This window comes from Leopardus geoffroyi, chromosome X (assembly GCF_018350155.1).
Source record: "Leopardus geoffroyi isolate Oge1 chromosome X, O.geoffroyi_Oge1_pat1.0, whole genome shotgun sequence".
NCBI lineage: Eukaryota > Metazoa > Chordata > Mammalia > Carnivora > Felidae > Leopardus > Leopardus geoffroyi.
This window is the reverse complement of record NC_059343.1, coordinates 20,014,681-20,037,623: the sequence shown is the minus strand read 5'-3', so window position 1 is coordinate 20,037,623 and position 22,943 is coordinate 20,014,681. Positions and strand designations below refer to the sequence as shown.

The window sequence follows — 22,943 nt, the reverse complement described above, 5'->3', positions numbered from 1 at the left end:
AGATGCTAATGTTTTTGGTCACATGTTTGCAGATGTCTTCTCCTAGTTTGAGGCTTGTCTTTTCAGTTCAGGTGTCTTTTGAGCATCAGAAGTTCTTAATATAGTTGGTTTTATTGACTTTTTTTCCATTGTGGTTTTCACTCTTTGAATCTAGGAGCTTAATAAAAGCCTGCAACTATTTACTGATTGTCCATTGCTAATATGAAACCCTTTCAGATTAGTATCAGCCCAACATCTGAGTGTCCGAGATGGAAGCCAGTCGTGGGTGCAAGGCCCCAGGCCCACAGATGGCCCTTTTGGAGTTCTTCTCTAATTAGTCAAACACAGCAGTGTGTCTCGGCAAATGGCATGTTTAGTTTTCACTAGGTTTCTAAAAAGATGTAACAAGTTACTATGAAGGAATTGTAGAATGACTGTTAAAGGCCAACAATAACTAAAAAGTAAAATCTTCATAATTCGTTATAGGGCAGGAAAATACATGAAGAAATATAAACCTGTTACTAATGTGAAAACTGAGCAGAACTTCTGAAGCTGGGCTTTTAATAGTTGTGTTCAGTCCCCTGCTGGCTCAGCAGGAAAATGAAAGGGAAGCAGCAGCCACCACCCTGAGTAAATATGCCCTGCTTTCTCTTCCTCCATTCCAAATTCCTCAGCTTGCTAAGCACACTCAAGTCTTGCTCTGAGTAAGTTACGTGGTTTCAAAATGATCCTCTTGGATATTTCTATCACTAACGGAGAAATACTGCATGATTCAACTTATATGAAATATCTAAAATAGACTCATAGGACCAGAGAGCAGAATGGTGGTTGCCAGGGGCCGGGGTGGGGGGAAGGGAAATGGGGCGTTACTCTTCAACGGCTATAACGTCTCAGTCACCCACAATGAATATGTTCTAGTGATCTGCTCTACAACATAGTGCTTATAGTCAACAGTACCGTATCAGACACTTAAAAATTTGTCAGGAGAGTAAATCTCATGTTAAGTGTCCTCAACACAATAAAATACAAATAAAAATAAGGGCAATATGGTGGGTTTTCCATAAAGCTAAATTTGTTCTGATTTTGTGCCTTCTTTAGCTTTTGCTATTAGAAATTCTAAGAAACAAAAGTACCAGGCACTGATTTTTCTTTTTTTTTTTTAAGCTTCATTACTTAGCAAAATAAAAAGATGGAAATACTGGGTGGTGGGGAGCATCTCCTTTTATTGAAAGGCGTAACACTTTGGTATCAGAAAGGTGGACAAGGCAGAATGCAGCATAGCCTGATGGCCAAGAGAGTGGACTCTGGAGTGGGTGCTCCAGGCTCCGCCCCGCCCCACCCCGCCCTGCCTCTTACAAGGTTCCCTTGGAACCTTGGGAAATAGCTGCGGCACTCTGGGAAATGGGAGTAGTATTTCATGGTGCCATTTTGAGGACTAAATGAATTTATCCATGTCAGAAACCCATCAAATAACTCTAGCACATGCTAGCCATGATAGATGTCATGTGACACTGCACATTTTTGCTTCTGCTTGAGAAGATAGTATCTCTTGATGGAAAATGGAACCATTGGGCTTATGTGCATTAGCCAAGAGACCCCCCCGCCCCACCAGTGTTTTGGTTTCCTATTCCTGCCACAACCAATGACCACAAATTGGCTCAAAGTAATACAAATTTACATTATCTTAGACTCCATAGGTCAGAAGTCTGGCGGCTCCAGGGGAGAATCCATCTCCTCCTTCATTCAGATTGTTGACAGAATTCACTTCAGTTCCTTGGGGTTGTAGGATCAAGATCTGTTTTGCTGGCTGCCAACTGAGGGCTGTTCCTAGCTTCTAGAGGCTGCAGCTTTCTGTGGCTCACAGCTCTCCTCCTCCATTTTCAAAGCCAACCAAGTGCAAGTTGAGTCCTTTTCACGTTCCATTTCTCTGACCCTGTCTCCTGCCTCCTTCTTTGACTATAGGAACCCATGTGATAATCCAAAATAATCTCCCCGTTGAAAGGTCAGCTGATTAGCAGCCTGAATCCCAATGCCATGTTAATTCTCCTTTGCTGTGGAAAGTAGCAGTCATAGTTTCTAGGATTAGGATGCAGACATGTTAGGGGGAGGCATGATTTTGCCTGTACCATATCCAGTGAACTGGAATGTCACTGGAGTCTTTAACAGGTCATTTATCCTTACCTTTTATTTCCTCTAAGTGACCTTTTACATAGGATAGGTAATGATTATTGAGCACTTGCTGTGAGCTTGGCCCTGGGTACTAAACTCTTTGTGCACAAAGAGTCTGTGAGGCAGGTTCTGTTATTATCCCCATTTTACAAATGAGGAAACAGCATTTGGGGAAGTTAAGTAATTGATCAAAATAATCAACTGACGAGGGGCTCAGACATTTCAGTGGGCTGCTGTACCCTCGAGGTTTATCTGGAAATCTCTTTTCACATGGCAGTGCATACTAATTAGCAATGCATGTTTTGATTAAAATAAATGTTTTGATTTTGCTAATAGAAATTAACATCCATGTTCATGGATGTGGTAAGAAAATTTTCTTCTGTAGCCTAGCCAAGTTGACACATAAAACTAACCATCACAGTGCTATTTAGTTTATTCCTCTAGCCCTATATTGTCCAATATGGCAGCCACTAGCTATTGAGTACTTGAAATATAGCTGGTCTGAATTGAGGCGTATGCTGTGAATAGAAATTCACAGCAAATTTAGAAGACATGGTACAAATAAAAAGATCGTAAACTATCTCATTTTTGTGTTGATTATGTGATGAAATGATAGTATTTTAGATATGTTGTCTTAAATAAAATGTATTAATTACTTTAAAAAATATTGAAACCTGATAGGTATTAAAATTAACTCATAAGGAGAATGAGTTATAAAATATTTCAAATACAGCTGTCTGAAAATGCAAAAACAAATTTAATTTCTGGCTTGTGCTAAATCACAATCTGTCTTTTGAAGTCAGCATGTTGTTTTTTTCTGAGATCATGGCACTTACTGCCAAGAGAGGTCTGATTTGTGATAGGGTGGAAGGCCTCAATATTTCTTTAGTCATGTTTTGTTACACTGTAAGTGATACGTAACCAAACAAGAAAAATTTCCTAGCAACAGAGTTGTTTTCCTCAACTAGAAGAATATTTTATGTGCTCCTTTTCTTAATGTCCAAAAGATAAAAAAGCTTATGTATTTAGCATCTTAGATTTTTGAGATTGAGATGTTGGTGAATATAGATAGTAGAGTGTATAAGACTATCACTACAAGTACTTGGCGAGCATTAGGTTAAGGTAATTCAGACCTAAAATATATTTAACTAGGTAGAGAACTCTTTGGTTTTTATGACAGACCCAATTGCTGGACATGGTTATCGTAGTTAGCTTCATAAGCCTCTTTTTTTTAAGTCTCTTTTTGTTCTTCATTAATTACATACCCAAACTTTTTTTTTTTACCCTCATCAGATCGCTAGGTTCTACTGCATTTCATTTGTTTATTCAACAAATGTTTGAATACTGTGTGCTAGGAGGTCCTAGGGATATTGTGACCCCACGAAGCTTATATATTAATGAATGATTCAAACATGAATGAAAGAATTATACAAATTATTGGAAGCACATGGGTGCTATGAATGTGAATAAAATGTTCTCATCTAAATGGAAGGGTAGGTGACAAGGGAAAGCCTTGATCTGAAGGATGAATAGCATTTAGCCAGGCAGAAATTGGGATAGACCAGTCTAGGTCAAGGGATACATTTATGAAGTTCTCATCCTGGGAAAGAGCTTGGCAGATTGGAAGAGCAACAGCAAGAAGGCCTCTGGGTGTGTGTGTGTGTGTGTGTGTGTGTGTGTGTGTTAGCGTGCCTCTTGAGGAATAGAGTAAGGTACACAGTACTGAGTCCTATAGAGCTCTGTTTGGAGCAACAAGTAGACATGGTTTTTGTATGATGATCCACCAAGCAATACATAGGGCCTTGTTTCCCACAACTCCATTGTCAAGTGGATGTGATTTGTATATAGGGTAACTGTATAATTTATCATCCAAGTCAGGATCATACACTTGAGAGTGAAAGGGGGTACCGTTAATTATGCTGGGACAGTGGGTATAAACTAGTATGACTTGGGCAAGCCAGGATGTATGATCACCGTGCTTAGAGACCAGTTTTCAACCACTCCAGTAAGCCTGGAGTTGCCTAGAAGCCATGCTCTGAAATGACGGGGTTAGGTCTGTGTTCCTCCTTTCTCCTGGCTAACTACAAGAAGGCTACCATCAGAATCTGCACCAAGTCTAGACCACAGAACCCCAGCCCCATCGCCTCCTCACCTGTAGCCTGCTGTCTTCAGGTTGCCATCTCAAGAGAGCTCTGCTCCTTGATGGACATCAGTTCTTATTAACATATTTTCACAGTTAAAGTGTTGGAAACATATAGGAAAGAAAGGAAAGCCTTAAACATTTAGCACATGAACATTTCCTACTAGAAACTTTCCTCCATCACTTCTGGTGGTTGACGTGACCTAATTATACGTTCCCAGATGGTGGCCAGGCAGAATGGGTGTGGTCCAATTATAACCTCTTTCTCAGTAAACATGTTGTGTGATTTGACCCCTATGGTGGATGATACACAGAGAAGAATAGCTTTATTCTTTTATTTTATTTTATTTTATTTTATTTTATTTTATTCTTTAACAATGATGGTGGCATGAAGTAGTAAAGAACTCGTTTCACTCTTGATTTGATATTTTATAGAATCAGCCATTTGGCTGACTCTCTGTGCTGAGGATTAATAGCGATTTATTACAGCAGGGCCCTCAGGGAGCCCTAGCAATTCCTTCAGTTAACTCAGAAATGGGTCATGTTGCCTTATAATAATATTTCATGTTGTATTCAGCCAGATACTGAAGATGAGCACTTTGAGACATTCCACTCTTGTTTGAAATGTTTCATTGTTTCTTTTTAAACTGTATTAATATTCTTATTTTTTGTTTCATAAGCCAGGAAATGTGAAGAATTCACCTGGAAATAAGTAGACTGCTCCATGGCTCTGCCCATTTTAATCAGGTAAAGAACAAGGGAACTCTAGTTCTTTTCAGCATTGTTAGCACCAGCTGAAATGACTTGTCCATAATTTAATGTAATCAATTATAGCGGTTTCAACTTCATATAGGTACATAAAGGTCAGGGTGTTGTTTTCTTCTGTCTTTAATTGTGGGCTTTGGTGCCTTCACTTATGTGTTCATTCCTGAGAAGTATCTGGGTTTTTGGGCAAGCTAGAACTTGACAGTTGGTATTTGGCTACAAAACTACAAAACTGTTTCAAACAGTTGAAAAGTGCCATTATTTCTTAGCTTTATGTTTTCTCAAATAACACTTTACTATGGTAGGCACCCTTGTATTCATATAATAGTCATTAAATAAACATTTGTTGAATGCATGACGGTTGTAGAGAAACTCAAGATTATATAGAAATATTATAAGTGCCATTGGGAAATCATAGGTATAATTATTTTTTCTTTAAAGATTGAGTAACCTGAAGCTGGAGAAAATTAGGATGCCAAATGAAGCCAGAAAAATCAGTGTGATTTCTTCTGGTCTTATACTCAATTTGCTGTTTATTTTCATTCGTTTGGTCAGCATTTACTCATGAGTACCAGCTAAGTACAGAACATTAGTTATATTAATATTACTTTTTTATGTATTAAAAATTATATGATAGCACTTGCAATCTCCTGATAAGATCATACTGAGTTTGCAGATAGTCTAAATACTCAGCTATAAAAAGTGACTTCAGGGATGCCTGGGTGGCTCAGTCAGTTAAGCATCCGACTTCGGCTCAGGTCATGATCTCGCAGTTTGTGAGTTCAAGCCCCGTGTTGGGCTCTGTGCTGACAGCTCAGAGCCTGGAGCCTGCTTTGGATTCTGTGTCTCCCTCTCTCTCTGCCCCTCCCCTGCTCACGCTCTGTCTCTCTCTCTCTCAAAAATAAATAAATGTTAAAAAAATTTTTTTAAAAAACAAAAGGGACTTCATTCTGGTGTATCCATAAAGAGGAATGTTGTTATGTTTCAGTAATATTTAATTGCATGGAAACTTGTTAAATGGAAAAAAAAATAGCATAATACACTTTTAGAAAGGATAAAGACCAGGAAATACAACAAAAAAATTAAGTATATATCTTGGGATGGTAGAATTGTGGATGTTTTTTATACCTTTTCTTCTTTTTTTTTTTAAGTTTATTTATTTTGAGACAGAGTGTGTGAGCCGGGAAGGGGCAGAGAGAGAGAGGGAAATAGAGAATCCCAAGCAGGCTCCACGCTCAGTAAGGTGCCCAAGGCAGGGCTTCATCTCACAACTGCGAGATCAGTGATCACAGCCTGAGCCAGTATCAAGAATTGGACTCTTGGGGCGCCTGGGTGGCTCAGTCGGTTAAGCGGCCGACTTCAGCTCAGGTCATGATCTCGCGGTCCGTGAGTTCGAGCCCCATGTCAGGCTCTGTGCTGACAGCTCAGAGCCTGGAGCCTGTTTCGGATTCTGTGTCTCCCTTTCTCTGACCCTCCCCCGTTCATGCTCTGTCTCTCTCTGTCTCAAAAATAAATAAATCTTATGGGGCGCCTGGGTGGCGCAGTCGGTTAAGCGTCCGACTTCAGCCAGGTCACGATCTCGCGGTCCGTGAGTTCGAGCCCCGCGTCGGGCTCTGGGCTGATGGCTCAGAGCCTGGAGGCTGTTTCTGATTCTGTGTCTCCCTCTCTCTCTGCCCCTCCCCCGTTCATGCTCTGTCTCTCTCTGTCCCAAAAATAAATAAATGTTGAAAAAAAATAAATAAATCTTAAAAAAAAAAAAAAGAATTGGACTCTCAACTGACTGAGCCACCCAGGCACCCCTGTAGATTTTCTTCTATATAACTTTCTATATTTAAAAAATTTTTTAATGTTTTTATTTATATTTGAGAGGAAGAGACAGAGCACAAGCTGGGGAGGAGCAGAGAGGGAGACACAGAATCTGAAGCAGAATCTGTGCTGAGCTGTCAGCACAGAGCCCAATGCTGGGCTAGGACCCACAAACCGTGAGATTATGACCTGAGCCAAAGTCGGCACTTAACCGACTGAGCCATCCAGGTGCCCCTAACTTTCTGTATTTTAAAACTGGCTGCAGTGAATATGAATTTTCTTTTATATCTTTTTTAAAAAATCACTGCTACATTGATTATAAATCATGGCTGCTATTTACAATCCACAAAAGCCCTCAGCCTGAGGTTTTTCTTTCTCAAGCTGTCTGCATAGTTTTGGAGACACAGAGAGTCATAAGATCTTAGAATTTGAGAGAAGTCATCTGGCCCCCCAGCCAGCCTCAAGCATAAATACCCTGTAGCCCTGCGTGTTCTAACTTTTCATCTCCACTGATAGGCAGCTCATCCCTCAGGGCAGCCATCTTTGGACAGTTCTGATTTTTAGGAAGCTGTTTGTTATACTAAGCAAAAATATGTCCTTTTGTAACTCTTATGCAATGGTCCTGATTCTGCCTTAGGGGGTCACAAAGAACAAACCCAGATCCTCTTTCACATCTCAGTCCTTCATATAGTAACCCCAAGCCGTACTTCTCAAATTTTGTTATACGAACAAATGACTGCAGGAGCTTGTTAAAAGGCAGAGGCCTAGGCCCCACCCCACCCTAGAATCAGCCTCTCTGGGGAGCGGCCCTGAAGGTGCATCGGATGGACCTGCCGTTGGAAGAGAGACTGGAGTGTGAATGGCCAGGAAGCCACCTATGCCCTCCAGAGACTTTACATTGAATACAATTATGTTTCTCTGCAGGGACAATGAGACTTGAAATACCGGGAAACTACCTAAATATCTATTTCATCTTTCCCAAATATTCTGGGCCATAGTTCAGCTTACTGCACATACAACCTTGATTTCATTCTTTATTTTTTTACATCTCTATTGGAGATGGTGTTTTCAATTATAAAAGTGGTGCATATTTGTTGTAAAGAAATTAGATAAATATTTTTAAACTTTGTCTTGACCTCTGTTCCTTTCCCAGAGATAATTTCTGTTAATAGTTTGGCATACCGTTCCAGACTTTTTTCTCTGTGTGTAGATGTGTGCACATCCATACCTGCTTTTGGTTTTTTGACACAATGCGCTTATATTTCTTGTACTGTTTTGCGAGTACACTGAAACCTCCATGAGGGAACACATCACAATTTTATCATCACACCTAAAGAAATTAACACTAATTTGTTAATATCATCTCATATTCAGGTAGTATGCAGATCTCTCCGATTATCTTTTTGCATTTGTTTGGTTTGAATCAGGATCCAAACAACATTTCCCCATTACATTTGACTGATAGGTCCCTGAAGTCCCCTTTAAACTATAATAGTTCCTTCTCCTTCATTTTCCCCTTGCCATTCATTTTTTGAGAAACAGACCTATTTATCCTTTAGAGGATCCCACATCCTGGCTGTGGCTGAGTGCATCCATTTAATGTCGTTCTGTTTATCTGTTGGTTCTGCTCTTCTCTGCATTTCCCATAAAACGATACATCTGAAGGCTTAATCAGATTTACATTCACTTTTGGTAAGAATACTTCATAGACAGTGCTGTGTTTAGCTGTGTTGAACAAATGAGATAACTTGCCTTGTTTCGCTTAATATATTATGTACATATTTTTCTTAGTACTTAGAGATCTTTCTTTCTCATTCCTCCTCTTAGCTGCTTACTAATTTCCTAGTATGGACTACCATGGCCTATTGAATCCTTATCAATATAGGTTGTTTCCAGTTTGTAGTTCTTTTTTTTTTAAATTTTTTAAAATGTTTATCTAATTTTGAGAGAGAGAGAGAGAGACAGAGAGAGACAGAGCATGAGCAGGGGAGGGGCTGAGAGAGAGGGAGACACAGAATCCAAAGCCTACTCCAGAGTCCGAGCCTGACGTGGGGCTCTCAAACTCACAAACTGAGATCATGACCTGAGTCGAAGTCGGATGCTTAACCGACTGAGCCATCCAGGCACCTCAGTTTGTAGTTCTGACAGTGCAGTAAATGTATTGAATTCTTAGACAAGTCCAAAACACATGAATAAACTGAGATAGAAAAGGTAAGCTAGAGGGTTACGTGTTTAACTTAAGAATTTTTGGTTTTATATTAAAAGATATATTTATATCTAAAAGATATATTTATATCTCTAAAATATTTATAAACCCAAAATTGCTAAGTAGATTCATTACATATTAGGAAAAGAAGCAATCTGGAGAAGAATTGGCTTGGTCTTTGGTGTGTCTTTGGAGGATGTATCTTCCACTCCAGAAGAGAACAATGGGGTGATGTAAAGAAAGGTATACATCAGACCAACAGTGATAGAATCATGCTCTCCTTCATCACGTGGGCGGAAATGTAATCGTTTGGTTTTTCAGAAGGGGAGAGATGTGTGTGCTGTACCACTTAGGCATTTAATCTTTATTCATTTATCCATCCATCTGTTTCATTGTGCTCAGGTACACAGCCAGTGGAGAATCTGAATGTAGTTTGGAAGAAACACAAAACCTTTCTGATTTGTAGCTTATGCATCTGTAAAATGGAAATAATTATAGTTTTCTCTGGCTCATTATGATCCTCACGGTCATATGATGGTAATGAGTAATGTAAATATTTGATATGGCTTCTCAATTTAAACCTAATGAATTTTCAAAAAGCAAAGTTTTAGAGTTTCTCTTTTTTTTTTTTAGCAGTTTACTTATGGTTTTCTTTTTCTTTTAGTTATAGGTAAACATTGGAAACTCCATGCGGTAAACCAGTATTTCTACAGAAAAAATGGCAGAGAAGTCAGTACTGAATGTAGTAAATTGGCTTTCTTCTTCAGGAAAAACTAAACGAGACTTCTTTGTTATCTTGGGTGATACCATACTCCAAGTGGACTAATTGGAAATCTTTTCACCTAGAGATAATGTCCAGCCTTAGAGCTCGTCACTCTCATGTTGCTATTTATATACGTAATTAAAATTCCAAGTTAAAGAAATTGTTCTGCGTTTTTTTTTTATATTATTGATTGACAGTTCAAGTGTATCTGGTGCCCATGTGTGTGGTATGCGTGGTGTATATTGGTGTATATGCATGTTGTGTCGTGTCTTTCTGAGTATACGTGTGTGTGTGCACATGGGGGTCTGTGTGTGTGTGTGTGTGTGTGTGTGTGCACATGGGGGTCTGTGTGTGTGTGTGTGTGTGTGTGTGTGTGTGTGTGTGTGTTTAAGAAAACCATTAACTTGGGTGCCTGGGTGGCTCAGTCAGTTAAGGGTCTGACTTTGGCCTAGGTCATGATCTCACTGTTCCCGAGTTCAAGCCCTGCATCGGGCCCTGTCCTGACAGTTCAGAGCCTGGAGCCTGCTTCAGATTCTGTGTCTCCCTGTCTCTCAGCCCCTCCCCAACTCATACACTCACTCTCTCTCTCTTTCTCTCTCTCTCTCTCAAAAATAAATAAACATTAAAAAAATTTTTTTAATTAAAAAAAAAAAAAGGAAACCATTAACTCCTCTCAGAGCAGTACCAGCTGGCAATCTTCACAGTCCAAGCCCCGCAACTGTCGAGTCGAGCAGGGTGGCTCTAGAGCTGAGAGACGATGCTCCGATGGCCAGTATGAGAACAAAACCTGTAAGTAATAGTTGGCATGACAGTAATTAGAACACATACAAAGGAAACAGTAACCGTGACCCCTTGTTGTGTTCCTTTGCCTCCCAGCTTATCCAGATCTTCCACTTCTTGAATGTCAGCGCAAGAGGCGTAACGAAGTGGGCTCTGTCCTCTGTCGGTGGAGGAATGGTATGTGGTTGCGTGTGTGGGTTCTGTGTATATAGGCCTTGTACTCACTTTTGGAGCCCCTGCCTGCGCAGCTCACTGAACTCTATTTTCAGTGCTGATGGGACAGCAGGGGAAGAGCATGTGAAAGAGAATTAACAATTTCCAAATTTCAGTCAGATTGGAAATGAAAAGTTGTCTTTGTATTCTTGTAGTGTCAATTTAATTCCTAATTGGTGACCGTCCAAATTTGACAGCATTTGGTAAGATAGCACTACAGAAACAAAACGTGCTCATGTTAATATTAAATACATTTGATGGAGCCAAAATGGCAGGAATGTTGCCAGCATTGTTACCGGACTAATGAGCTGAAGCATATTTGTCCCTAGAATAATCCCTGTAGTGACCCAGAAATCTTTATTTCCTTTTTTTGCCAAAATACTTTTGTGTTACTGTGCCAGCCATCCAAATATATTAAAGCTGTGCCTAAATTTAATAACTCATAAATATACCATTATTATTTCAGGCTTTTCCCATTGGCTTGGCTTCTTATATCACCCCCAGAAAGCAGAGACTCCACAAGTTTCCTCATTCTTAGGATTGCTTGATCTAGAGAAGATGAAGAAATGGCTCACACCACAGCATGCTCTACAGATCATTAATCAAAAGGTATTTGAGTGCCTCCTAACTGTAAGGTATTACTTCTGATTTTGAACACTTTAGTTGATATTGAAACACTGCTTTGAAACCTCTTAACTCTTGCAAGATGGGAGATGGACGTGGGGGGTCACAGCACCGGCTCCGGCTCCGAGTAGTTTGTAGCCTGCATTTACGACAGCAAGCTCATGACTTTCCAACCAGGGTAACTCAGTTTCCATTTATGCTATGATCTTTTCCTTCCAGGGTGATTTGTATCCAGTGCTATCTGCCTTTTATATTTTCATGCCTTCCACGAACCCTGAACTGTAGGGAAGAAACAATTTGCTTATTGTAAGATCTTGCATTTCTCTAGCTCTTTATACTTTTCAAAGTGTGTGTTTGTGTCTTCTTGGCTTATTCCTGATCTCAGTACGTTTATACTCTGGTTTTCTCTGTCCTGAGGTAATGCTTTCTACTTGCATTTACACTTTGTATTCTGTTTCTTATGACTGGTTCCCCTTATGATAAAACTATGAATCTCAAGGGGCGCCTGGGTGGCTACATCGGTCTCGGCTCAGGTCATGGTCTCACGTTTTCTTGAGGTCGAGCCCCACATAGGGCTCCAAGCTGACAGTGTGGAGCCTGCTTGGTATTCTCTCGTCTCCCTCTCTCTCTGCCCTTCTCTGACTCACGCTGTCTGTCTCTCTCTCTCAAAATAAATAAATAAATTTTTAAAAAACACTATGAATCTCAATCCAGTTTAGCTGCAACTTAATCGGCACAATTCTATTTAAATAGCGTTAGAGACTTTAGAGGGAATGTTCTCTACCATACAGAGTGATTTAAGTTCCCCTGAAGAGACAAATGTGGTGTGGTCTGTTCTGTGAGGATGTGGTAGCTGGAGTCCTAACAGAGATTGCTTTGTCATAAATCAAGATTGCAAAGCAATTGTTTCAATGGGGGGAAAGGGAGCAGAGGTGGTAAAGAATGCCTTCATCAGTCTTACCACCTGTGGTACCCCTTTGGACAAAATCAAAACAGTAGTAGATGGAAGAACCAAGGCCAGCTGAGGGACCTCCTACCTTGGCAGTGCAGTAGCAGGTGCCTGGGCCACTGGGTTAACAGCTTTCATTGTTAAGTACACTGCCAGATCCCAGCCCAGAGGGGGCCTGTGTAATGTGAAGTACTTGCCTAATTGATCATCGACATTATATTCATATGGCCTAAAGGAAATTCAAACTGTAGGTAAAATGTTTGTGTTCACATATACAGATGGAATAGTGTGACTTGCTTGTGGTTAAATAGCAAACCGACAGTTAAAATTAGGCCATGTAGTGAGTACTACTGATTTTTATTCGTTTAAAGATAAAGTTCAGAATCCTTAATTTCAGCCCAAAAGAGACAGATTATGTTTTCCTCCTTGTCCTACATTAATGCACTTTGCACTCATTTTCTGGGAAAGGTTTGATGTGTGGAGAAACGCTTTTCCTTGTGACCAACAGTATTCATGCTTATTATATAAGCTGAATGATTTAATGTGAGTGTAAAAGTTTTGACTTTTTAATCCAGTGCACCCATCCAGTCTAATGCAAAAACCTCTGTCAGAGGGACCAGCAATATATTTGTGGGACTAAATTCTCATCCAAAGCTTAATTTTAATTAAAGGTAAATATTTGAAATAAGAGGAATCTAAACTGGTAAAGAAGAAGTAAAACTCTCACTCTTTGCAGAAGACATGATACTATATATAGAAAACCTTTAAGGCTCCACCCAAAAACTACTAGAACTGATAAATGAATTCGGTAAAGTCGCAAGGTACAAAATCAGCGTACAGAAATCTGTTGCATTCCTGTACACTAATAATGAAGCAGCAGAAAGTGAAATTAAGAAAACATTTACAGTTGCACCAAAAACAATAAAATGTCTAGGAATAAACTTAAAACAGGTCAAAGACCTATACTCTGAAAACTATAAAACACCGATGAAAGAAACTCAAGATGACACAAGGAAATGGAAAGACATTCCATGCTCATGGGTTAGAAGAACAAACATTGTTAACATGTCTACACTACCCAAAGCTATCTACACATTTAATGCAATCTCTACCAAAATACCAACAGCATTTTTCACAGAGTTAGAACAAATAATCCTAAAATTTGTATGGAGCCACAAAAGACCCCAAATGGCCAAAGCAGTCTTGAAAAAGAAAAACAAGGGGCGCCTGGGTGGCTCAGTCGGTTAAGCGTCTGTCTTTGGCCTAGGTCATGATCTTGCCATTCCTGAGTTCGGGTCCCATGTCCAGCTCTGTGCTGACAGCTCGGAGCCTGGAGCCTGCTTCGGATTCTGTGTCTCCCTCTCTCTCTGTTCCTCCCCTGCTCGCTCTCTCTCTTTCTCTCTCAAAAATAAGTAAAGATTAAAAAATATTTAAAAAAAAGAATAAAAAGCTTCTGCACAGCAAAGGAAGCAATCAACAAAACTAAAAGGCAACATACAGAATGGGAGAAGATATTTGTAAATGACATACCCTATAAAGGGTCAGTATTCAAAATATATAAAGAACTGATACAGCTCAACATCCCAAAAAGAAATAATCCAATTTAAAAATGGGCAGAAGAAATGAACAGACATTTTCCCAAAGAAACATAGAGATGGCTAACAGACACATGAAAAGATGTTCATCATCAGGGGAATACAAATCAAAACCACAGTGAGATATCACCTCATACCTGTCAGGATGGCTAAAACCAACGACAACACAAGAAACAACAAGTCTTGGTGAGGATGTTGAGAAAGGGGAACCCTCATGCACTGTTGGGGGGAATGCAAACTGGTGCACCTACTGCGGAAAACCGTATGGAGTGTCTTCAAAATAAATAAAAATAGAACTACCCTACAATCCAGTAATCACACTGCTGGGTATACCCCAAAAATACAAAAACACTAATTCAGAGGGATACATGCACCCCTGTGTTTATAGCAGCATTATTTACAATAGCCACAGTATGGAAGCAGCCCAAGTGTCCATCAGTAGATGAACGGATAAAGAATATGTGGTATATATATTCAGTGGAATATTATTCAGCCACAAAAAAGAATGAAATCTTGCCATTTGCAACAACATGGATGGAGCTAAAGAGTATTATGGTAAGCGAAATAAGTCAGTCAGAGAAAGAAAGACAAATACCATATGATTTCACTCACGTGGAATTTAAGAAACAAAACAATCGAGCCAGAAAAAAGAGACAAACCAAGAAACAGACTCTTAACTCTAGAGAACAAACTGATAGTTACCAGAGGGGAGGGGGTGTGGAGGGATGGGTGAAACAGAAGATGGAGATTAAAGAATACACCTATCATGATGGAAAAAATATAAAATGATTTTTAAAAAGAGAAATGATGGTTTCATTCACCACCAGCTGAAAGTAACTTGCTTGCAGTTTTGGTTTTCACCTTGGACACCTCCTGTCTGATGTTTTGTTTCCCTTTTGATAGGTTCAAATTTCAAGTCCACAATTGGCTAAGCACATAGTTCTAAAGGTATAGTTAGGGCAGACTCTAGACATGACCAAAATTCAGCCTTATTTATGTTTAGCAAATGATAGCCAAAGAAATTTCTGGGTGGGGGCACCTGGGTGGCTCAGTCAGTTAAGTGGCTGACTTCAGCTCAGGTCTTGATCTCACAGTTCCTGAGTTCAAGCCTCATGTCGGTCTCTCTGCTGACAGCCCAGAGCCTGGAACCTGCCTTGGATTCTGTGTCTCCCTCTCTCTCTGCCCCTCTCCCACTTCTTCTCTGTCTCTCAAAAATAAATGTTAAAAAAATTTGTTTTTAAAGAAATTTCTCTGTGGAGCAAGTGTTTCACTGGTTTACGTTTTGTTCTTTTGGCAGCGCTGAATGAGTGACCTGTAGTTCACATTTAAGGGCCTTTGTCTTGTTAATCAATTCTAGAGCTTTGTTGTTACACTTTAGCTCTGACTCTGGAAAGCAAAAGAAGAGCTAAGGAAGTGACTCTTCTCCTGGCAGCCCCCAACCTGTGAAATAGTCTGCAGACTCCGCATCTGCGGAGCTGGGAGCTCTCTCTTCTCAGGTACACGTTGGAAGACTCTCCCTTCAGCGCTGGCTTGTCTTGGGAGTGTAGAGGACAGGTGGACAACAGAGTAAAGGCAGAGATGGAGAAACAGGATCCAGAGATGGCTCTCCACACTGGAAAGGGAAGTCGTAGCGAGTCCTTCAAATGTTTAGATGATGCAACGCTCGGATTTTAAACACCTTGTTCGCTACAGGGAAAATACCAGCTTTTCAGTATCAGCTGTCTGGTTTATTTTCCCTATCTCTTCTAAATTAGGAGAAAATGGCCCTCAGTTAATGAGTGTCTGAATCCACATGTGACTTTCTCCTGAGACCCCAGAAAGACAGTAAGAGAGGGATTTTATTTTATTTTTAATTTTTATTCACTGGAACAGAGGGATTTATAAGTTGGCATTAGCACACAGCGAAAGGATAGGGAGAGAGAGACAATGGGACTCCTGGTTTTTGCAACATGCTTAGTGGAACCGTTTGACTCCTGAAACTCTGTGCCCGTATAATATTGACCCAAATAGAAGTAACAAATATGTTTTAAAAAATTTTTTGACGTTTTTTTATTTTTTGAGAGACAGAGCATGAGCATGAGCAGGAGAGGGGCAGAGAGAGAGGGAGTCGCAGATTCCAAAGCAGGCTCCAGGCTCTGAGCTGTCAGCACAGAGCCCGACGTGGGGCTTGAACTCACAAACTGCGAGATCATGACCTGAGCTGAAGTCGGACGCTTAACCAATTGAGCCATCCAGGCACCCCAACAAAAATATTTTAAAAAGAATTCCAAGAAAAGCAAGGAAGTTAACATTAGGATCTCATATTTACTTTGTAAACTTTGGTTCTGCGTGTTCAGTGGGGCCCTTCCTGTAATTAACGCAGTATGATACACTTCTCTCCATTTTCAAAATTTTTAGAAGGTTATGGTGTCACTTTTATCTGTGGCATTTTGTGGGTCATATCTCTCTGATTTATTTTCTGAACCCTTCTTCAGGCATGCAACCCTCCATTACAACACTACTCAAGAATGTTTGGGGGCATGTTCCCTGGGATTCAAAGTCATGTTGTTTCCGTGAAGAAAAGCAGACTACTTAGTGTACTGTGAGACTTCCTGCTGCTCTTTCGAACCAGAGGTGGTCATAGTGCTCCCGGGGCCTTCCCTGTTTTGTGTACCCCGCTTGCCTCATGTTGGTGAGGGTGGTGATGGATGTGTCCTCCTTTCTACATCCCCTTTCTATCCTATCAGGCAAATGTGATGTCTGCTCCTCACTTTGTGTTCCTGGCTCTCTGTGGACCCCACTGACCTAAAGATGCTTAACCTACTAGTAATAGATGGCTTTGTGTGATTGCTGTGTTTCCTTTGGGACACCTTCTGTTTTTGTTACTCCTTTCTAGGCAGGCTCTGAGATTGACAAAACCTTTTGAAGTTGTTTCTACTCCTATTGAATTCACCGTCACTCTTACATTTCTAAAGAACTAAATTTCCAGACATGAAAACCTTTTCTCTCTGAACTCCCAGATCGCCTTCTAGATTTCATATATCCTCATGCATGTTGTGCCCTTGTTAGTTCACACCAGTTCTACTAGATCTCTAGTAGACTGCTCTCCCTGAGGTCAAGACAAGTATCTTTTCTTCATGTTCCCACAGTGCTGACCTAAAGTACTGACATATCATAGCAAAATGTGTGCTGAGTGTCTTCTTTAAAGTTCAAAATTGCATTATGATTTGGTTTTATTCAAGCCTTTGAGGGAACCCATAAGCACTGGATTTGTCCTAGAGTGTGTGTCCCTCTGTTTCTGACTTCCGGATCTAAAAACAGAGGAAGTTGAGCTCTGTACTCTCTAAAGGCTTCAGTCTCTGTGACTCTTCCCCTTTGGATAAATTAAGCAGCCATTGAGTGCATGGTCTAGGTATTGTGTTATAGTGTGCAGGGAGAAGTAATACAGTTTACGAAGACAAAACAAGCACACTAAACAATCAGAATAATTATAGGGCAGCCTCATTAAAAAAAAAATTTTTTTTTTACAATTATTCATTTTTGAGAGACAGAGAGCACAAGCGGAGGAGGGGCAGAGAGAGAAGGAGACACAGAATCCGAAGCAGGCTCCAGGCTCCGAGCTATCAGCACAGAGCCCAACACGGGGCTCGAACTCACAAACCCTCACAAACTGCGAGATCATGACCAGAGCCAAAATCAGACGCTCAACCGACTGAGCCACCCAGGTGCCCCAGGGCAGCCTCATTTTAAAGTACAGATTAACTGGGGCGCCTGGGTGGCTCAGTCGGTTAGGCGGCTGGCTTCGGCTCAGGTCATGATCTCACGGTCCGTGGGTTTGAGCCCTGCGTCGGGCTCTGTGCTGAAAGCTCAGAGTCTGGAGCCTGTTTCAGATTCTGTGTCTCCCTCTCTCTGACCCTCCCCCGTTCATGCTCTGTCTCTCTCTGTCTCAAAAATAAATAAATGTTAAAAAAAAAATTAAAAAAAAATAAAGTACAGATTAACTATCTGATAGTAATTCCGTATATTGATCTTATGCAAAAAAGCACCCAAGGATATTTGTCTAAAATGTGAACATACTGTACCTAGGCAGTGGTTTTACATTTTTTGTGTACACGAACATTTTTAGAGAAGGAAGAAGAGTAATCAGAGGAAACAAGCTTCTTAAAACGGGACATTGGTTTTGGATGGATGGTTTTACTTTTATTTTTTTTAAGTTTATTTATTTTGACAGAGAGGCAGGAAGCAGAGAGAGAGAGAGAGAGAGAGAGAGAGAGAGAATCCCAAGCAGGCTCCATGCAGAAGTATGTGAACCATGAGATCATGGCCTGAGCCACCCAGGCACCCTCCCCCGAGCTCATTATTAATGTTTTTGCAGATTTAATATCCTATTACTTTAAAGTACAAATAGGAATTTAAACATCTGCCTTAGAGTAGTACCAGATGAGATCCTTCAGGCCCTGCTTTAATGAATAGATATGTTTTATTTAAAATTAATACCTATCTGCATAATAAGGTGTGCTACTGACCTTTAAAAATCTGTTAGTAGCTTAAACATGCCGCTATACAGTATTTACTATAGTCATATACTTACTTTTTTTTTTAATTCATGGATAAGATAAAAAAATTAAAAAAAAAAGGGAGCACCTGGGTGGCTCAGTCAGTTGAGCGTCCGACTTCGGTTCAGGTCAAAATCTCACAGTTCGTGAGTTTGAGCCCCGTGTCGGACTCTGTGCTGACAGCTTAAAGCCTGGAGCCTGCTTCCGATTCTGTCTCTCCCTCTCTCTCTGCCCCGCCCCCACTTGCAATCTGCCTCTCTTTCTCTCTCAAAAAATAAATAAACATTAAAAAAAAATTTTTAAATAAAATTCATGTTTAGGGTAAACTTCAACTCACTGAAATGATAATAAATCCTGAATATTAGTAGACACCAATTCGAATGTTTCCTTAAGTAAACTTTAAATTAGAGCTTGAATGAGTGCCCCGGCCTCTGTGAAGAAGAGAGTTAACATAGCAAGCACAAGACTGCCATCTTTAGAAAGGCTTGCTTACATGCTTGGCACTTAGGAAACTCAGTTTCTCATAAGTTCCCAAGGCTGGTAAAAAGCTGGGCACCAGACCTGACACATATATTGTTTGTGCAAATGATGTGATTTATGACAAACACCTGATGTCCTTCTAGGAATTGGGAATTTTGGTAGTTGCTGGGCCAGGGCTGTCTATATGACCAGCCCCCAATAAAAAGGTTGGGTGCTGAGTCTAATGGTCTTCCTTAGGTAGAAGCATTACTTACACAGGTGTGGCTGCATTTTTTCTGCTGGGAAAAGGAACATGTTCAATGTATCCCCTCCCAGGCAGGGAAGGAGAGAGCCCGTGAAGCCTGTGCATGGATGTCCTCCACCTCTGCCTGTGTCTTTTTCCCTTGCTGGTCTTGTTGTGTACTCTTTGCTGTAATAAACGTAAGCCTAATACAACTATATGCTGAGTCCTATGAGTCATTTTAGTGAACCTCCAAATGTAGTAATTTGTACATACTCCAAATGTAGTGATTACCTCCAAAGGTAATCTTGGGTACCCCCTGAAACAGCATGTTGAGATGGTATTTGTTTCATCTCTGTTATGCTATCTTCCCCTCAGCTTTAGAGGAAAAATATAAATAAAAGGACTATTATATTTATATTAAATATTTCCAGGTCACAAGACATTAAAAAACAGTTTTTATTCATCTTTTTCAAGCAAAGAGAAAGTAGCTTTTGAAAGCCACAGAAAGCTCTAAGCTCCCTTGTTTAGACCAAATTAGTGATTGGATTTTTTCTGATTCTTACAATAGAGTCTTTCTTCCTTCGCTCACGCTATGGAGGCAGGCTGTTTGGGCTGGTTCATAAGTAAATAGGTCATAAACTGCACTCCATTGAAAAGTGACGTACTTATGAAAGCATTTCTTTGTCCTACAGAGAGAGTACTGGCTCATCTCAAATATTGTTCTCAGCCTAGATTAGAATGCTGAGGAGTACACATTGCACATTTGGTTTTAAACACAACAGTGTAATTGTCTTTTGACGGTGCCATAAATATTTTCCTGGGAAAGCACTACCAAATAGGTAAGACTTTTAGGAAACTGTGTGGGATCACGGACCTAAATGTAAGAACTAAAACTGGAACTCTCAGAAGACGACACAGCAGCAAATCTCGGTAAAAGAGTAAATCGTGACGTTGGGTTTGGCAATGGTTTGTTAGTTACAACACCAAAAGCACAAAGGGGCAGAACAGATCAATTAGACTACCTCAAAATTTAAAAACTCTTGTGCTGTATATAAATAGTAATATCAAGAAAATTAAGAGACAACCCTTTGAGTGCAGGAAATAATTGCAAGTCATATATCTGATAAGAGACTCTATCCAGACATATATAGAAAGAACCTTTACAACTCAACAATACAAAGCCAACCCAATTAAAAGTGGGCAAAGGATTTGAACAGACATATTCCCAAAGAAGATGTGCAAGTGGACAATAAAAGAACGTGAAAAGATTTTCAATGTCATTAGCATTACAGCAGTACAAACGAAAACCACAATGAGATACCACTTCACGTCTACTGGGATGGCGATAATAGGAAAGACAATAACAAGTGTTGATGAGGATGTGGAGGAAATGGTCCCGCGGTTCTTCACAATGTTAAACATAGAGTTCTCCTATGACTCAGAAATTCCACTCCTCGGTATATACCCAAGAGAAATGAAAATACGGTCCACATAAAAACTTGTACACAAATGTTCATAGCATCATTATTTATATCTGCCCAACAGGAGAAACAACTAAACGTCTTATCAAGAGATGAATGGATAAACAAAATGTATTTTCATACAGTGGAATATTACTCAGCCATAAAAAGGTATGAAGTACTAGTATATGTTACATCTGAAAACATGATGCGAAGTGGAAGAAGCCAGTCACAGACTGTATGGTAAGACCACAAATTGTATGATTCCATACATTTGAAACGTCCAGAAAAGGTGAATACATAGAGCAAGTAGATTAGTGGTTGCTGAGCATTCTGGAGGGTAGGAGTGGAGTGGAGTGGAGTGTATCCATCAGGGTTCACCTAGGGAAGCAGAACACGTAGGAGATAGATACTGAAAAGTTTCCTGCGAGGAACTGGCTTAGGGGATTGTTGGAATTAGCTAGACAAGTCCCAAATCCATAGGGTGAGTCATCAGGAAGGGCATGGTGGGACTCGGGCATGAGCTGGAGCCACAGTCCACACGTGGAATTTCTTAGGGGAAGCCTCAGTTCTGCTCTCACCCCTTTCAACGAATTGGACCGAGCCCACTTCGATCAAAGTCAGCTGATTATGGACTTGAATCACATCTACGAAATATCTTCGCAGCAGAACCAAGTTGATACATAACACCGGCCGTCGGGGGGCCGAGCCTGGAGGGAGTGTGACTGCTAATGGTTTTCTCCTTGGGCTGATGAAAATGTTCTAAAGTTGTGATGGTCGCACAGCTCTGTGAATATAGGGAAAACAATTGAATTACATGCTTTCATTGGGTGAATTGGTTTGTGAATTATATCTCAATGAGGATGTTAGTATAACAAATAGGGTATAAATACTGTATGTGTACTGGAACATCCATGTTCGTAGCAGCCAGGAAGTAGAAGCAACCCAAACGTCCATTGACAGATGAAAGGATAAACTAAATGTGAGATCTCCATACAGTGGATTACTCAGCTTGAGAAAGGAAGGAAACCCAAAACAAACAAAACTTAAAAAAAAAAAAAAAAAGTTAGGAAACCCATCACACGCTGCTGCAACGTGGATGAACCCCTTGAGGACATTATGCTCAGGGAAATAAGCCAGTCACGAAAAGACAAGTGCTGTGTGCTTCCATGGATACCAGGTTATGTAAAGTAGTCAAATTCATCGAAATAGAAAGCATGGTTGGCAGGAGCTGGAGGGAAGGGAGTTCTTGTTTCATGGGTATAGTTTCAGATTTGCAAAATGAAAAAGTCCTGGAGATCTCTTGCATAGCAATGTAAATATATTTAACACTACTGAACTGTACAGTTGGAAATGGTTAAGAGGGTAAATTTTACATATTATTTGTCATAATTTAAAAATTGGGGAAAAAGAAGACTTTGTGTCCTGTGTTGCAGAGCAGCACCCATTACCTCAACTCTGTCTGCCCTGACGTCCTGTTCTGTCCCATACAGGGCTGTATGGTCTCTGCAAAGATGAGGGAATTTCTCAAAATGCCTTTAAAGTATACTTAGGGAGTTCACGTGATATTGGCACAGTTGTTTCTCTTTGTGGCTTATTTTAAGTTTATTTTGAGAGAGAGAGAGAGAGAGAGAGAGAGAGAGAGAGATGAGGGCAGAGAGAGACTCCCAACCAGGCTTCACACTGTCAGGATGGAGCCCGACGCGGGGCTCGAACCCACGAACCCGTGAGATCACGACCTGAGCCAAAGTCAAGAGTCAGATGCTCAACTGACCAAGCCACCCACGTGCCCCTCTTTGTGGCTGATTTTAATCTCATTAACCTAGTTCTAGGAAGCTGATGATATTTAGAGATGGTGAGTTTAGAGGATAAAAATTTGAGGTAGAACTGTTCACATGTATTTTTTCTCATTAACTGCAACAACTAAAAGCAACTGAAAATCAGGTCTTGAATGATAGGAATGTGGCTGCCCGGCTCTTCTCTAAGTTTGGTGCACAGCAGGGTGGTCTTCAGGGAAGTGGAGTGGTGCCCACCCGACTGAATTCTGGGGCTGTCTGGCCTGTTCAGGCTGTGAGTGGGGAAGCGAGCAGCCAACGGCCCAAGTGTTGGACCGGAAAGCATCCTCGCTTCTTGGTTTATCTCTTTCCCCTCTGAGATCTACTGCCTCTTGTTGCAGTTGACAGACTCCCCAGGGGGAGGGACAGCTGGAACTGGCAAAGGCAGGCAGCCTGGGGGCCTTGTTGCTTCTGCCAGGAA

General features: G+C 40.6%; 1 protein-coding gene across 2 annotated transcripts in view; it reads left to right on the top strand.

The window, feature by feature from the left end:
- The window catches only part of APOO (apolipoprotein O), a 56,735-nt gene extending 46,751 nt beyond the window's left edge, over positions 1 to 9,984 (top strand). For both annotated transcript variants that reach the window (XM_045471047.1, XM_045471048.1), the window contains 2 exons: positions 4,969 to 5,035; positions 9,730 to 9,984. In XM_045471047.1, coding sequence (XP_045327003.1) covers positions 4,969 to 5,004 — 36 coding nt within the window. In that variant the 3' untranslated portion in view covers positions 5,005 to 5,035; positions 9,730 to 9,984. The remainder of the gene's footprint in view (positions 1 to 4,968; positions 5,036 to 9,729) is intronic.
- The last annotated feature ends 12,959 nt before the right edge of the window (positions 9,985 to 22,943 follow it).